Raw genomic sequence first — 18,708 nt, 5'->3', positions numbered from 1 at the left:
CTCCTTTACGCATGACTTACTGAGTCACGTGACTGTATGACGCAATCGGAGCGGTAACCGGAGTCACCTGACTGTATCACGCAATCGATCGATACCACGCAGGGTCGGAGTGAGTGAGATAGATATATCGCTAATCTTTCGGTCTTAGTTACGTGAATCTAAATAGCATATAGCGAGGAAATGGAGATGTATTTAGTGCAAAACGGAATCAAGAGGGAGCACATTGATTTACTGCAAGGTAATTCGTTTAGGTAAATTTTCAACATTATCTGTAAATTAAGTCATGTTCGTGTTATCGAGTTTCACACACAGCGCCCAGCGGGATGAGTAGATATAGATTACCTATTTTCGATCTAGCAGCTTGATGCACCATAAAAAATGTGAGCTAATGCTGTAATGTCATCTGAAGATATATATTTGTAGACCTAGTGATGAAACCTCACTGGCAGATGCAGTTATGCTGTACATCTTGTTTTGCAGTTGACCTGTTTCAATTACTTGATATGGTTTGGTAGAATGTCTAATGTAAAGTGTTGGTTGTGCCCTTATATCGGAACTACCGATTTGCTGTCTACACATTTATTGAGGCGTCACAGACAACATCCGAGTGTTGTCATGTCATGCAGGATCTATGGCATAGTGTATTCAAAATATGAAGACACTGGACTTGTTCTGCTATGAAGCACCGTCCTCTCTTGACTACGACCTGCTGTGCATTCATGATCATATGCTTTTCAGTATTACTTCTCGAAAAAGCTTTCGCAAAAGTTGAGGAATCTCATGCAAAAGACAAAAGCATCTGGTACATCTTCATAGAGAGCTCCAGCTTTGTGTCTATGCTCATCAGGTGATTGGGATGATGGTTATTCTTTTTTTTATCATTTATAAGTTTCCTGTTATTCAAAAGGTCACCCCGATCTAACTATTGAAGATGCTAGGGTGCAGTTCGAAACAGAATTCAATAGACCTGGCGCCAGTTGGCCGAATGTCATCGCTCTCATGAAGTACACTCATCACGACAGACGTAATCAGTTGAAGGTGCTAGAATTCGGTGGCGTTGCTGAAATTTGGAAGAGCTTTCCGATGCTGCAAGATATTAGACTGGTGAGTTCTTTCATTCCTTAAAGAGGACTTTGAGTTGCAGTCATAACTTCGAAAATCAGTAAAATGAAATTGGTTGTGTGCCTCGGCAAATTGAAAATTGTATTGCCTATGTATTTTTCTATTGCATTAATATAAACACTGTTTTCCTATTACACGACATGTGTACACTATACCAGGCTTGGACAACTATAGAAAATTTTAAGCTCTTCCAAATTGAATTATATTAGAATTAAAGCACAATTTTTTTCAAATAAGATTTTGCTCCATTTGCAAAAACTTGAAAATTGACAGAAATTATGAATGACAAGGGAATCCTGCAAAATTCAAGTCTACTTCATAGGAAGGAGCATGAGATTGGTTAGCGTCTGTGCACCATAGCTGAAAATTTGGACGTGATGTTGCACGAGGCGGATATTTTTGTTAGCTCACTACCAAATACCATGATCAATTAGGCATTTTCAGAAGAACAATGAATAGGATGAGAATTAAAAGAGTATAGAAACTTTCCAACTAATTAGGTTAGAATTAGATTAATGAGATTTCGTACTACTTGGATGAAATTGGACAACTAGAATTATTTATTTGTCAAAGTCTGCACGGTATGGTGATACAATATGCTAATAATAATTAAATTATTGAATAAATAAAGACAATCTAATTATGTTCGTATCAAGATAAGTTAGTGAATAACTATGTATTTTAGAATGAATACGGATGAATTTACTTACTCGAGCTAACCTGTTTTAACTGATGTGCATATTCATGACTAACAGCTCTGAGTAACGCGTTGTTATTCTCAATAGATCAGGCATGAGTTTCAACTGCTTGTTGATAGAAGTGTTGAAGAAATGCATGAGAAGTACATGGAAATGCTTCTCACTCTTGATAAAGTTTTTGGAGAGCAGACTGATCAAGAGGTTGGTATTATGTTTGATAATTAACAGTGCTATAGTCATAGGCACCGACTTTTATTTTTGCATGGGGTGGCGGCAGGCGCGTAGCCAGGGGGTGTCGAGATCCCCTCTTTCTGAAACGCAAAACCACGTCCTTTTGAAATGAGCATTTTTACTCTAATATTCGACAAGTCTTATTATCAGTGTTACGCTGGGCCGCGACCAATTAGCGAGATTCGTCTGTGCACGCATATCGCATCACACAATGCTAAGCGATGCGATTTCCCGCTGAAATATTTTGAACGCGGCTTGCGGCCCTCATCGATACGAATAATGCACTTCAATTTGTAGAAGGTGGACGTTTATTTGTTCGTCAAATCGCGATAGGAGATGGTGTTTCTCAGAGCGCGCGATGAAATCGACGTCTCTAACGATGAGGTCGAATTTGTACATCTAATAGAGATCGTTACTTTGGTGAAATCAGCACGCTGTGCGAAATACATAGTAGTGATCAATTTTATCGGACTGGACAATCAACCGGCAAAGTTATGCTGATAAAGAAATTGCAGATATGCCGCAAACCCGCAATAATTACAATTACAGGGTGCGCTTGTCATACGTAAATACCCAGATTCGGCATTGGCAACGAGCATAATTTGTTCAGCCACGGGCATAAGTTTTAATCAAAAAGATACATAAACACGAACTGTTTGGGGAAAGTGTTTCTGCGGACAGTAGTAAGGCCTGCACGCGGACGCGCTATATCAAACCCCCGACGATAGTCCACATGAGATATTGATAACCCATTTTGCATACAAATGATTCTCGCTATTTTGCAGTAGGCCTACGCAGCATCGATAATACGGATTAGTGAATTGGCATTTCAAAAGGATGGGCTGGAATGAAAGCATTTGAAGTGCAGGAATTTCCCTCACCTGTATATTCTTATTAGTCCTTCACCTGTTTATTATGATTCTACTTGTTTGCAGGGAAATGAAGACGATGAAATTCATGTACTGCTCAAACTGCAGAACCTCTCACAGACAAGAAAATAAAGTCGAACCATGGTTTGAGTGTGATATGTCTTTGTCAGGTAAGATTTGCTACCTGTCTAGTATGGATCTGCTTCAGCTCAGATATATATAGAAGTTCTATAAAATAGAATCCTTATATATGATAGAAATTCTTGAGCCGTCCCAAAACGAAGGTGTATTATGTTATGCTAAACACCGCGCTTGACGTAATGGAGCTGCAGAATTTTCGTATTAAGGCCAACTGACGTGGCTGCGCGTCATCCATTTTTAACCCGTTGCGAAAATATAGAAGTCGCGGCGAGTAAAGCGATGGTGACGTTATCGCACCAGAAATTTCGCAACGGATTAGGAAACGCGGAAGCTCGAGCGTAACAGGTCGTATGCGAAATTCATTTAATTTATGTTTATCATATTTTGGAATAGGGAAAGGAGGATTTTCACAGTAACAGTAGCCTACTGGAGTTGCCAAAAAGGAAGACATTTAGGCGTCCTAGGACGACAATTTCAAAAACCTGAAAAAGGAGTACAAATCCTTATAAAGGAGGTCGTATGGTAACCCTAATTTTATTTCAGCACCGTTACGGTGGCGCTCTGAAGACAACGGTTGCAGTAAATTTTTTCTCGACCCGCGAGTTAATTTGAGACCACATCATTTGTATAGCGCAGTGCCCCTTTCAGATTAACCAACTAACAATTTATGATCGAACAAGGTCCGTGGTTCACTAGTACCCCTTAAGATTCTGATGATGTAGAGAAATTTATGCATCTGATCACAGTTGGTGAATCTAATAATGCTTCGATTTATAATCGAATAATATAATATGAAGGAAATATGTCTTAAAGAAATAGAATATACTAGGCCCGATTTTAACATAAATCTCCTGACTGAACAACTTCCCTTGAATGACGCATCTAAACCACCTTGGCGTGTACGACATATTTCCTTTATAACATCGGGTGACAATGATATAAAGTTCGATCTCTGCGTGATGTTCTTGTGGAAATTTCAATAAATTGAAACTCCATTGCGGTGACGTTCTGAAGAAAATGGCTGCAGCCTGAAATTTTTCTCGTTTGCCCTTCAATTAGGGACGACATCATTTTTAGAGTGCAGTGCCCCTTTAGACTATTCGTTGATTCAACTACATTTATATCTTTAGCATGAGAAGCAGGGTCGTAACCAAGTCACAAGGCTCCGAGTCACAATTCAATCTCACTTTTATAGGATTGACTCGAGTCAAGTTGAGTTATTTTCAATTCACCACCGAGTCAAGTCCTAGTTCAAGTCAACAAGTAGAGGTTCGAGTTCGAGTCATGGTGTTATGACTCGAGTCCGAGTCCAAGTCATTGTGTTGACTGCTCAGTTTCCAGTTAAAGTCCTGTTAAATCCACTTTTTATCACTGTTTGGTGATATCGAATGGTTCGCATAATTTATAATACACTAATTTTCCTTACTTTTAGTAGTTTCTGGTCGCATTTTCAAGTGCCAGTACCAATAGAAGAAATGCCAATAGTGTGGTTATTTTAGTATTCTTCGAAATTACAATGAAATGTCTTTGTTGGCCGTCTGGGTCTCGATTCATATGACTTGGTTCGAGTCATGTGCAATGACTCATATCCAAGTCGAGTCAAGTTATTTTTTTGTTTTGAGAAAATGACACGAGTCATCAGAAAGTCGTGACTCAAGTCATTACAACCCAGATGAGAAGTCTCATAAAAGCATTTCTAGCTGAAGTTGGTCATGTGCTCTGGATTCGCACGTGAATATTTAGCAATATAATTTAAAGCTAACATATTGTTTTAATTCCAGGCACATACAGTCGATTTAATGACTTCAAAGTTGACTCCTCCTCATCTTTTGATTGCACGTCAAGAGAATGGAGATGAACAATCGTGGATTTCGGCCAATAGCATCACCGTCAAGCGCAGATCCGAAAACGAAAGAAGACCGTAGAGGATAATTGATCTCGTAGCATGCTATTACGCATGGGATCTTAGTTATCCCAAGGTCTTTCAAATAATGCCATTCATTCAACGTGTCCTTGTTGGTGATAAAAATCCGCGATTTCAGTCGAACAAGTTCGTCAATTTTTTGAAAAAATATCAAAATGTCCAGCAATCGATTGGGAATATGTAGGCTAATTAATCTCCCCTGCTCCAAGTACTTGTACTGTGGGTACTACTACTACTTTCTAGGGCTGGGCAAAATCGAGTACCTGAGTGATTCGATTCTGAATCACGTAAAATGCTTCGAGTCGAGTATTCGAGTATCACTCATTATGACGTAATAACAGAATGTAATATGTCAAAGCTTAAATATGTACCTTTCATGCCACCACAAATAATATAATGCCTGTTATTGATCACATCAAAGATTGTTCGGCCATACGGGTTTCATTGCACTTCGTGACAATGTTATGAGATGATCACGACTTGGGAAATGTATATTTTCTGTAACGTTCGTAGCGTTGTACTGTATGTCGCCCATGCTGCGATACGGCCAGTCAATGTTTCAAGGCTTTCACGGAAAAATTGTATCGAAACTATAATTATTGTTGATAAATTAACGTGCAGTGGCGAGGAGCGTATAATTACGGTACTCGAAAAAATGAATTTTACTACTCGACTCGAATCATTAAAATTATTACTCGATTCAGATTCGAGTAATCGAATCATTGTACCTAACCCCATTGCTTTCTTTTGTCATGTAATGTACCTGTAGATATTGGATTTTTTGCATTTGCACAATAATTCGTTTTTTTGTGGCTAGACTTTTGCTATGCCTTCAATTTGTAAACTTTTCGTTTTTTAGTGGCACTGTACATTAGGGCTGTTCCAAAATAACATGCTGCTGAGCCGAAATTGGTTTACTATGGTTTTTAGGCAATTCAATCATTTGATCACGTAACTAGTCAATTCGTGAGAAACAATATTTATTGGCAACATTACTGTACATACACTTTGCTTTAGTTCCAAATCCAGTTCTTTTATACTGTTATTACTGTTACATAGTATATTCATATTGAAATGAACCCGAATATTTTCTTTTGACACTTGTCAGTGGTAATCGTCAGCAAATCTAGTAGAGATTTGGAAAGGACATTGTATATCAACAAACGTATCACAAAATATGACGTCATCAGCATGAAATTTCGAGAGAGAGCGTTCAGTGAACTATTCCCAGCTGGTTCACGAAATCCCATTGACAGAGTTTCGGCTGGTGTATTTTATACATGTGATTTCCGCTGCTATTAGTCCCTTTACTTCCACTATTGCGATTGGGTTGTTGTATATCCTTCGTTGGCGTTGAGCGTTTCGCGAGTGACTTGGAGTTTTTCTAGTACTTTGATTAGCACACTGTGGTTCACTTAATACACCAGCCGGAACTCTGTCAACAGAAGGTGTTCGTGTACCAGCTGCATCGGAATAGTGCACTGAACGCTCTCTCTCTCGAAATTTCATGCTGGTGACGTCATATTTTGTGATACGATTTTGTTGATATACAATGTTCTTTGCTGGTTACTGACGATTACCGCTGACGAGTGTCAGCCGAAAATATTCGGGTTCATTTCAATATGAACATTGAACATATACTATTCAATTGTATATTGAAGTTCTGTACCTCCAAGAAGCTCTGTTATTACTGTATAAAATCCTGTCTTACTGTGTCAAAAAAATGTTGTTTTCAATTTTTATTGCCATATTTATAACGGCAATTTACACTTTTACCGTACATTTTACAACTGATTCTTTTAAAATACAATATTGTTTCAAGAGCCTTTGGAGGTATATCAGATACATAATTTAGAGCTCTGCAGTGATAGGTACGGACATGCCACTTCAGACCACACAATATTATGACATACATCCCTACCACACAATGTGGCATCTAAAAAAAAATTCGAATATTGTGTGTTTTTTAGGTGCATAAATGCACGCGTTTCAGTTTACAGTGTATGGATCTGCTTCAGTTTAGATACCCATAGAAGTTCTATAAAATAGAATCCTTATGTATGATCGAAATTCTTGAACCGTCCCAAAACGAAGGTATATTATGCTATGCTAAACACTGCGCTTGACGTATTGGAGCTGCAGAATTTGGACCGACTGACGTGGCTGCGCGTTATCGATTCTTAACCCGTTGCGAAAATATAGAAGTCACGGCGAGTAAAGCGATTGTGAAGTTAACGCACTAGAAACGCGGAAGCTCGAGCGTAACGGGTCTTATGCTAAATTCATTTAGTTTATGTTTATCATATTTTGGTATCGGGAAAGGAGGATTTTCACACAAACAGTACTGGAGCTGCCAAAAAGGAAGACATTTACGCGTCCTGGGACGACAATTTCGAAAACCTGAAAAAGGACAAATCCTCCTAAAGGAGGTCGTATGTCAACCCTAATTTAATTGCAGCACCATTACGGTGGCTTTCTGAAGACAATGGCTGCGGCAAATTTTTTCGACCTGCGGGTTAATTTGTGACCACATCTTTTTTATAGCGCAGTGCTCCTTTAGGATTAGGCAGCGAACAAGTTATGATCGAACGAAGTCCGAGGTTCATTGGTACCCCTTGAGATTCTGATGATGTAGAGAAATTTATGCATCTGTACACAATTGGTGAATCAATTAATGCTTCAATTTATAATCGAATAATATAAGAACTTAAAATCAATTTGCCCTTTGGAGCTAAGCTTATTAATGATGCACTGCACTCTAAAAACTATGTGGTCTCAAAATTCAAGGGTGAAACGAGAAAATTTTTTTAGGCCGCAGCCATTTTCTTCAGAACGCCACCGTAATGGAGCTGCAATTTATTGAATTTTCCACAGGGGAATCATACTCTAGCAGTCACGCAGAAATCGAAATTTATATAGTTGTGAGCCGATGCTATGAAGGAAATATGTCATACACGCCCTAAAAAAAATAGAATACACTAGGCCCGATTTTGACCTAAATCTCCTGACTGAACATCTTCCGTAAACCCCCTTTGCGTGTACGACATATTTCCTTGATAACATCGGCTGACAACGATATAAAGTTCGATTTCTGCGTGACTGCTAGAGCATGGTTCCCATGTGGAAGATTTAATAAATTGCAACTCTTTTACGGCGGCGTTTTGAAGAAAATGGCTGTGGCCTAAAAAAAATTTCGTTTCGCCCTTCAATCTGAGACGACATCATTTTTATAGTGCAGTGCCCCTTTAAACTATTCTCCAATTCAACTGCACTTATATCTTTAGTATGAGAAGCTGGGTCGTAACCAAGTCACAAGTCTCCGAGTCACAACTCAATATCACTTTTATAGGATTGACTCGAGTCAAGTCCGAGTCCAAGTCAACAAGTAGAGGTTCGAGTCCAATTCATGGTATTATGACTCGAGTCGAGTCCAAGTCATTGTGTTGACTGCTCAGTTTCCAGTTCAAGTCTTGTTAAACTTTTTATGACTGTTTGGTGATATCGAATGGTTCGCATTTATAATACACTAATTTTCCTTACTTTTATTATTTCTGGTAGCAGTTTTAAGCGCCAGTACCAATAGAAGAAATGCCAATAGTGTGGCTATTCGAGTACTCTTTGAAATTACGATGAAATGTCTTTCTTGGTCATCTGAGTCTCAAGTCATATGACTTGGTTCGAGTCATGCGCAATGACTCAAGTCAAGTCAATACACATATTGTGTCGAGTCGAGTCGTGAGAAGCCTCCCACAAGCATTTCTCATGTGCTCTGGATTCGCATGTGAATATTTAGCAAAATAATTTGAAGCTAACATATTGTTTTAATTCCAGGCACATACAGTCGATTTAACGACTTCAAAGTTGACTCCTCCTCATCTTTTGATTGCACGTCATAAGAATGGAGATGAACAATCATGGATTGCGGCCAATGGCATCACCATCAAGCGCAGATCCGGGAACCAAAGAAGACCGGTTGAGATGATAATTGATTTCGTAGCATGCTATTACGCATGGGATCTTAGCTATCCAAAGGTCTTTCAAAATGATGCCATTCATTCAACGTGTCCTTGTTGGTGATAGAAATTCGGGATTTCAGTCGAACATGCTCGTCAATTTGGGAAGAATTATCGAAATGCCCAGCAATTGATTGAAAAAAATGTAGGCTAATAAATCTCCCTTTCTACAAGTACTTGTACTGTGAGTACTGCTTTCTTTTGGTATGGAATGTACCTGTACATAGTGGATTTGTTACTTTTTGCATTTGCACAATAATTGGTTGTTTTTTGTGGCTAGACTTTTGCTATGCCTTCAATTAGTTAACTTTTCGTTTTTAGTGGTACTGTACATTAGGGCTGTTCCAAAATAACATACTGTTGAGCCAAAATTGGTTTACTATGGTTTTTTGGCAATTCAATCAATCATTTGATCATGAAACTAGTCAGTTTGTGAGAAACAATATTTATTGACGACATTACTGAACATACACCTTGCTTTAGTTCCGAATCCAGTTCTTTTATACTGTTATTACTGTTTAGTATATTAATATTGAAATGAACCCGAATATTTTCGGTCGACACTCGTCAGCAAATCTAGTAGAGAATTGGAAAGAACATTGTGTATCAACAATCGTATCACAAAATATGACGCCACCAGCATGAAATTTCGAGAGAGAGAGAACACACTACATTCCCAGGTGGTACACGAACTCCTGTTGACAGAGTTAGTGTACCACCTGCATGGGAATAGTGCATTGAACGCTCGCTCTCGAAATTTCATGCTGGTGAAGGCATATTTTGTGATACGATTGTTGATATACAATGTTATTTGTAATTCTCCACTAGTGGCTGACGAGTGTCATCCGAAAATATTTGTGTTCATTTCAATATGAACATATACAATAGACACTTACGTGACCTTTGACATGAACCAATCAGGTTGCAGCAGGATGTAAACAAAGAACAAGCCCGGGCAAGCTTACTATGAGCTCATACGGAAAAGGGTTGAAAAATATAGGTTTGTAGCAAAATTACATTGAATTGGGAATAGCTGGCTTTGGTGAATGGTAATAACGTAGAGCTAGTATGTATTTGCAGTGTTATAACCTACAATAAGCATGAATGGTGGCAAGCACGCATCAGCATGGTATGTCCAAATGAATGAATTTCTGACAACTTTTCGGATGAAGCGCAACTATTGCTGTATTATCCTTAGTCGTATACTATAGGATTGTCGTACCGAATAGCATGTATTGGAGGAATCTTGAGTCAGGATATGTGTGGTATCCATTATGTGGGCTTGGCGTTATATGCGTTCTATTTATGGAATCGACATTCGTATATAGTACAGTCTACAGTCTGTATCATTATCTAGCAAATTACTGTTACACTGGACACTTGCCTGCATATTCAATGATCGTATTAATATGATATATGTTAGGCAACATGATCCGTTCCCAGCTGAAATCTAGCTCTTGTGTTGAATCTATCAGGATAAATGCCGGATAAACACTGTGCTAATAGCCTGTGTAACATGGAGATGGCTACCCAGACCGTTCCTGGTGTGCGCTTTTACCTTTCCCAGAGCCAATAACATGCATGGAAGAATGTAAAATCTGGATAAAGGCATGTGGACTTCCTTGTAGTCATCTGAATTCTCATTTTATAATTAAAATGACATATCTATTATTGTACCAAAAATATTGAATCGTGACATAACCTAGATGAAACAATTCTGTGTTTCAAAATGAGTCCAATCTGAAATGCTGTCACACTTGATGCCACAATCGACTTGGTGTGTGTCTCGTTTTATTCCACTCCAGTCTTGTTGCTTGATGGTGTGTAATGTATTGAAATTGTTGAGAGCAATATATATTTAATAACGAGATGAATGGTTGAAATTGGTAGCGGTGATACGTTGCATGAGTCGGACGAGTACGCCTTGACAGGTGCCTGCACAGCAGTATTGCTCTGTAAAATAAACATATTATATATTTTGTGCAGGCTTGATGGATTTCTTTTATGAAGCTGCAGAAAGAGGAAGTCGATGGATAAAACGCAAGAAAATCAAATTTTTGGAAGAAGTATAGAAGCACAAAACAGGAAACTCGTCCAGGAAAATTACAAATTGACGGACAATTATTGCTAGTGAAGTTCAGTTCTCAGAGGAGCATCATAATGTCAAAAGATGCGGAGAAGCTGAAATTTTATGCTAGACTACATTAAATTCTTTCTGAATTGTCCGACTTATCCTACTAACGTCAAATTTATAGTATTGCTGTAAGCATAGTATTAAACCATTGGGTCAGCCACATGTAACTGCTTCATTAAATCGCGATTTGGCCATGTAGATATGTGGTTCTTAAAAATGCACCATTTGCATTCATTCATGATTTCTCAAATCTAGAATGATTTATTGACTGTCAATAAATCACATACAACTTTGAAAGGATTGATGGATTGTGGTACACTTACTTTTGTGCAGGAAATATTCACAGGGAGCATTTCAGATCGAAATACTAGTTAAATATGTGGATTCGACAAGAAATGCAAGAAAATGATGGAGTTCAGCTATGGTGAGCCAGGCAATGCTATCATGGCAGAAAAGGGATTCACCAGTGAGTCTGAAATCAAGAAATTGAATCTAGATTTAAATATTCCTGCACATGATTTACACAACGTCAAATGCCTGAGCCAGACTGTTCCACAACAAGAAAGATGGCGAGAGAACGTATTCATATTGAACAGCTGATCGGAAGAATCAAGGAGTATAAAATTTTGACCGGTGTCATACTATGCAGCATTGTGTATCACAACCAGACATGGGGTAATCGCGATTAGTAATCGTAATCGATTACGACGATTACAGCATTTTCAAGTAATCGTAATCGCAATCGATTACATTCGAAAATAATCCAAAGTAATCGTAATCGACTACTTCACATATCTAATCGATTTCTTTGTGAATGAACGATTACTTTTTATTTGTGCAATGAATATGACATAACCGAACATTCGTGAACAAGGATGAGATATTATACCAGGTTATTGATAGCGCAAACGGTTGATTTGCAAACACCACTGCTCATTATTACGTCAGATGTATTAGCTTTGCTCGTCCTTGCGTAAGAAGTATCCACACGTAGTAAATATATATTCGACGTACATTGCTGTGTGATTATTGGAACAACGTAAGCCATGTTGTATATCAGGTTAGCAATACACTACAGACGCCACTACTTCGCAGCAAGGTAATAATCACCAGTCCGCTTAGTTTCAAATAGTAACTTATGTATTGATGTACGGTTATGCTTAGACGCAGTTTGACCGTTGCTGCTTGGCGAGCAGTATAGGACTATGTATGTAGTATACGTATGTATTTGTAGGTACGCCGGACAAAGATTTGAAATTTTGTACTCGTCAAATAAAACACGTTACGATGGTTTAAATCAGCAGCTGCTGATATACATCATAACCAAACCGTGCTTTGCTGTTTCTCGTAACGGCAGCTTGCAGTATCTGTATTAAGTGGAAGGTAGAATTTTAAGTTCACTTTATCTTATTCTCATATGACTCTACTTGAAACGGGCACCAACCGTTATTTCACAATTCTTCACTCTATATTTATACATGTCGCCATATAGCCATCCGCTTATTCACCATGTTAGCGTGGGTTGTAGGTACAATCAGGACCAAAACAGTAATTCGTCCTCCACTCCAAACGTTGGTATTGGTAGGGTTGTAATTGTAACCAAATCACAATGTTTCGAGTCACAAGTCAATCTCACTTTGATAGTTTTGACTCGAGTCAAGTCGAGTCATTTACAAAAACTCGAGTCAGGTCGAGTCATTTTCAATTCACCTCCGAGTCACGTCCGAGTCCAAGTCAGTTAGTATAGGGTCGAGTCTGAGTCAAGTCGTTATGTTCACAGATCAGTTTTCAGATCAATCCGGTTCAACCCACTTTTTTCATCTCTGCTCGAGTGATATAGAATGGCTCGTGTTTATAATATAGTAATTTTCATCATTTTTCACAGTTGATGGCCCTATTTCCAAGTATCAGGACTGATAGACGAAATACAAATAATCTGGGCACTTTACTATTCTTCGTATTTACATGGAATGTCTGTCTTGGCCGTTCTAGTCCCGAGTCATGTGACAAGTCGAGTCAATTTACGTATTTGAAAAAATGACTCGAGTCAAGTCTAGTTACCAAAAAATGACGACTCGAGTCATTATACAACCCTGGGTATTGGGGCTCCATAGGATGGTCAGTTTTCATGTTGATGACTGAATTTCGTCGATAATATTGGTAATTGAATGATATTGCTATTCATTCAGATTTACCAGTAGAGCTGGGGGCACGTAATTCCTAATTATAGCATCTGCTATGTTGTTATAATTATTTTATTGTATGTTGTTAATTCGTGACCTTACGTCTTTTATCAAAAGATACTGTAGTCGCCCAATCGTAGCAGACTAAAAGAAAAACTTTCGTGAGATTCACACACAAATTGTCATGCCCCGGTTGGCATTTGCATTAATGGGGCTCAGATTGGAAAGACCGGACTATTCGTCACGCCCACTGACAAGGTCATTCTTTGGTAGCACACTTTGGGGAGTTGCATGTTGTCCGGAATTGCATAGCCTACGTCTTTTGGTGTGTCGTGGCGGGGTAATAACCGCCACCGAAATGCCTATTCCTATAAATTATGCATGCTTTTTTTCTTGAGGGGGATAGGTATGCATTTCAAAATCAAGCTATTTAGAGACATATTAAATCCCGAAGCTCGAAGAAAATTTTCAAGTTAATTAACTCTCTTGAAAATACTCGATGATAATTTATGTAGATTTACGAAATACTTCTGAGTCCCCTTAGCGCTTGCTCCCGGTCCTATTGGAGAGTTTGGGGTGTGGCAGTTACGGACCTGGCAAGAATGCAAATCGATGGGTGCGACGAATAGTCCTGCATAGGCCCTAGAGTTGGGCAATGGGTAGTGGGTACATTATGACGTAACAAGCAAATGACGTAGGATATATAAAGAAAGTTGTTATCTCATTAGACCTTTTCATCGCAAGCCTTATATTGTCTTCCAATATCTCTTCTGAAATTAGTTCTGAGAAGCAAAACAAATGTAATCGTGAGTAATCGTGATTACTTTTGAAATGTAATCGTAATCGTAATCGACTACTTCCTGTTTTTGCTGTAATCGTAATCGTAATCGCGGGATTCACAAGTAATCATAATCGCAATCGATTACATTCGTGAAGTAATCACCCCATGTCTGATCACAACTAACCAAATGTGGACTAATTGCATACTCTAATTCAAGATTGAAAATAAAAAATGAATGATGCAACATATTCTGCAATTGTGCAAATTCAGTTCCATTGTGAATATCGTAATGCCTAATAGCATGCTACGGATCGTATTTGCGCGGTGCCAAGGTCAGTCTGTACCAACAGTGCATGTCTAGATATTCAAGTGGTGTGCATTGAAGCTCATTTCGATGCCCAATTTGTTGAATGAACAATTCTCCAGATGAAAATGTTCTAGGATTATTTGTGTTTGGTGGAATGTTATAAAACTGAAGACACCAGATACACCAAAATCTACCTTGAGGCAGGAGTTGATCGGTTGCGAGTGCGGTGGAGAGATTGCTTGTCAATCACGATGGAGCTCACTGATGCTGATGCAAATCACAATGTAGTCCTTTTAGCTTCAGGTGCTGGCTTGTCTTAATCAATGCATATGCATGAGAGCATATATCAGAACCTAATATGAAAATAAATCATGGTTAAAATATCTATTGCAGTAGTCTCTAAAAAAATGTCTTTTTCCTTACTTACCCTGTCTTACAAGTGCAAGACGAATCAATAATGGATTTTCCGAGAACGTGTATTTCCATTGAGTGTGTTATCTCACTTTTCCGCAAGTTGCGATAACATTGGCTGTTCACTAGAATATTGCTTCCAAAAAGAGTGGATTGTCTCCTCAATCTTTATCCCTAAATCGTGTGCGTAGCGCTCCATGAAATACTTCGTAGCTTTCTCCGCGGTGTTAGAAGAAGATGCTGTTCCACTCAAATCCATAAATTCGATAGAATCTCCATAGCTTTCGAGTTTCATAATCAATACACAAAAATTGTGATGTGTGGCAGCAGCTATATTTTATAGTATATATATTTCTGAACATGAGATATGCTTGAAAATGTTGCTCGAGACCTGGAGCCTATGAAATCGTCAAAATATGCATTACCACAATCCTATAGTATAGTATACAACAATCGTCGCTTAATCCGAAAAGTTGTCAAAAACCCGTGCATTTGGACACAGCACGCTGGTGCGTACTTGCCACCATTCATGTTCATCCTAGATTAAAAGCTGCAACTTCATACTAGCTCTACGCTATTACTATTCATTTTGGCCAGTCATCCCCAATTCAACGTAATCTTGCTTAAAACCTTCATTTTTCAACCTTTTTCCATAAGAACTCTTAGTAAGCTTGCCCGGGCTTGTTCTTTGTTTACATCCTGCTGCAACCTGATTGGCTCGTGTCAAAGGTCACGTAAGTGTCTATTCAATTGTGTATTGAAGCTCTGTTATTACTCTATAAAATCCTGTCTTACTGTGTCAAAAAATTGTTATGTTTTCAATTTGTATTGTCATATTTAATGGCAATTTACACTGTTTCTTTTATTGTACATTCTACAACCGACTCTTTTGAAATAAAATATTGTTTCGAGAAGAGCCTGTGGAGGTATTTCAGGTACATAATTTCGAGCTCTGCAGCGATAGGAACGGACATGCCACTTCTGACCACACAATATTATGACATACATCACTACCACACAACGTTGCATCTAAAAAAAAATTCGAATATTGTTTGTTTTTTAGGTGCATAAATGCACGCGTTTAAGCTTACAGTGTACGATGACTATTCATTCAAATCTCCATTCGTATAAAATACTACAAACCCAATACGAATCAAATATATGTTAAAACTGGACGTTTTTCCATAAGCTCCTGTACTAAATCGTCCAGCCTATTCCCCACAATGCAACTGTTTCTAGTGACAACGTAAATATCGCGAGTAGCGCACTCCAGTGTTTATATGGCTCAGTGGTTTAAATCCCTTCAGTGTGCCGATAACTCTTGAAAAGAGGCACCCGAGAAATCTTCGAGTTTAATAAATTTACTGCTACAATGGATGTTGTATTGAAAGCTATATTCAAGTTCTGTACCACGAACCAGCTATTTAACAATGCAAATCACAGACATTATTAGAGCAGCAACAAAAAATCACAGATATCATAGGAACAGATATCGAAGCGATGAACGGCAAGCTCGAAAAGCAGTAACATGAAAAAAGTAATGAAAAGTAATTGCATTTGGCCACAGGATTTCACAATCATCACAGAATCAACAGTAAACTTTCACAATCATCAGTATACTCGCCATTATTATGCATCAGAGTGAAATCCTTCCATACGTCACTATTTTTCTGCGTCTTTGTGGGTAACCCACTAGACGTCGACGGTGCTTCAGTCATTATATTAAAACCAGCCAGTCCTAAATAACTACCACTAACACCACTAAAATCGACGATCACATGATAAAGTGCGGTAAATTAAGTTCTGCATCGCCATCGCACGTCGCCTTGAAACAGTTGATGGAGCTGCACTTAACAGACATGATGCATCACTGATCTCCAATCAACGCTCCTTGGAGTTGACTTCCAATTTTCAAGCGGTTACATGATATCTGGAATTTGGAGGATGAGGCAGACCAGCAGCAGAAACTTGATTGCGGTGTGGTTTTTTCTTATCACATCAAAGTCATTTCTCAATCAAACTATACATCCTCTGTAATCAAACAATGCTTGACCAAAAAATTACATGACGAAAATTCAGAAGAGTTCTGGATGTCTAATTACGTCAATCAATATCGAAGAAAGCGTAGTAGCTGTGAGCAGAGCAAAGCAGACGGTTTTAGTTATTTAGTGTGGCTGTTTAGTAATTCGAGGTAAGATCAGCTTACCTTGGTGATTTATGTATTGTTGAAATCTTTGAAGAGGGCTTAGATGCTGGTATGCCGCTGTGAGCGGATCTTACTGGCTAAAATTTGCATACTGTAAGGTATTATTGTTTCAATCCAGAAACTTGCTTGTTGTATGTAGGCCTATATTTCTCACAGATATAAAGTAATATTGCTGTTACACTAACTATCGATATTTCTCACTGCAAGTACGATAAAAGTTGCGAAAAGTTATCACAAAAGGGGTATCGGATATTATCTTGTTTCAACTGATACCAACGTTGGGAAAACATTTTCACAAAATGGACCTATTACTACGTTGAATGTCATCAGGATAATGGGATATATTTCGTTATGATCATGAACTTGCTGGAGGAATCAGGGTAGCTAAAGGTTATACCATAGAGAAACCCCGCTGTATGTTGCTGATTGAAAATGTTTCGCACAATTACTGGGGTAGCATCAGTCACGAAACAAACACGCAAGGAGGAATGTGACTATACATGACTGCAATGACAGCAACGTGGAATATTCTGGAGATCTTATCTCATAACATGGTGACATTCAGCTGTGGATTCAAAGACTGCATCTCAAGGCAGGGAGCAAATGATGCACTGCGAATGATATTGGGCGCCTTCAATTTTGTGAACTACAGACACTGCTCAACGAAAATGCCTTGCTAGATCACTAGGTTACTCTCCGGTCCCCAATTGCAGTTGGCTGGTGTTTATGCACTTAGCAATCATTTTTGCATGTTACCCGTCATATTACAGCTTTACAAGGTGTCAACTGTCTGTGTTTTGGTTTGTAATCAATCGTGTCTTTTGGTCAGAGCTACCGAAAGATATCGGGGTCAAAACTTACAACACTCCAAAAAACTCCGGAAAAACATCTGTAGTAAACTCCGAATCCACTCCGAGTATAAAAAATTGGCGAAACTCCGCTCCGATTCTGCTCCGATTCCGCTCCGATGCTCATCACTGGTCTGAACACCTGTCTACTATATCACATATATCAAAATTCACAGTGTAGCAGTCACGTATTATACTTTTCTGACTTATGACTAACCATGAAGTGACATCACGAAAATTTCCGAAATATTTTACCGCAAATAGCCGATAACGATACTACTTTTAAGGTATGATATCGCCACGATATCATTTCCATATTTCATGCATTTGAGCTAGCCAGCTGGTCTCGGTAATTAGAAGACATATTCTCTTTCAATCGTTAGTATCGGTAAATGAAGTCAGAGCGTCACATTCATAATGTGTTCGTATGGTGGTCGTATGATACATCGATATTCTGATATAAAAAAAAATATTACATGTTATCCTGTGTATCGCATTCATTCTCCTCTGTTAGCGTTTCGTCGATGTCTAAAAACTGCTGGCTTTAAATATATCTTCATAATGCTTCAAATCTAATCAAGTGTACCTGACAGATTTCCCGATTCTTGTAACACCCGAGTTAAACATGTCACACCGACAAATACTAAAAATGTTTTTGCCGTATTGAAATAAGCTCCAAGTCTATTCGATACCAATTTATTTACAATGTAACAACAGCTACTTCTAGTGCTGTCTCAATCAAGTTAGTGAAATCAAGTTTTTAACAATCATCCATGAACAAAATGGCCAATATTTGTTGTACTTATCGAATATACAATTGTATCATGATTTAATGTGAAT

General features: G+C 38.4%; 1 protein-coding gene and 1 long non-coding RNA gene across 2 annotated transcripts in view; both read left to right on the top strand.

Moving 5' to 3' along the window:
* Positions 1-9,120, top strand: part of LOC145445039 (uncharacterized) — a 53,648-nt gene extending 44,528 nt beyond the window's left edge. Inside the window, exon 6 of the mRNA XM_080323136.1 lies at positions 8,817-9,120. Coding sequence (XP_080179262.1) covers positions 8,817-9,062 — 246 coding nt within the window. The 3' untranslated portion in view covers positions 9,063-9,120. The remainder of the gene's footprint in view (positions 1-8,816) is intronic.
* LOC145445030 (uncharacterized) lies at positions 110-4,981 on the top strand. The gene is made up of 6 exons (XR_013916856.1): positions 110-238; positions 739-847; positions 908-1,104; positions 1,908-2,021; positions 2,987-3,090; positions 4,843-4,981. It is a non-coding gene; the product is annotated as an uncharacterized LOC145445030 (long non-coding RNA).
* Positions 9,121-18,708: the final 9,588 nt, after the last annotated feature.

The sequence above is a fragment of the Botryllus schlosseri genome, chromosome 1 (assembly GCF_051294905.1).
Source record: "Botryllus schlosseri isolate E-star chromosome 1, Bs_hap1, whole genome shotgun sequence".
Classification (NCBI taxonomy): domain Eukaryota; kingdom Metazoa; phylum Chordata; class Ascidiacea; order Stolidobranchia; family Styelidae; genus Botryllus; species Botryllus schlosseri.
The sequence above is the reverse complement of the archived record's forward strand: the minus strand, read 5'-3'. Positions and strand labels throughout refer to the sequence as shown.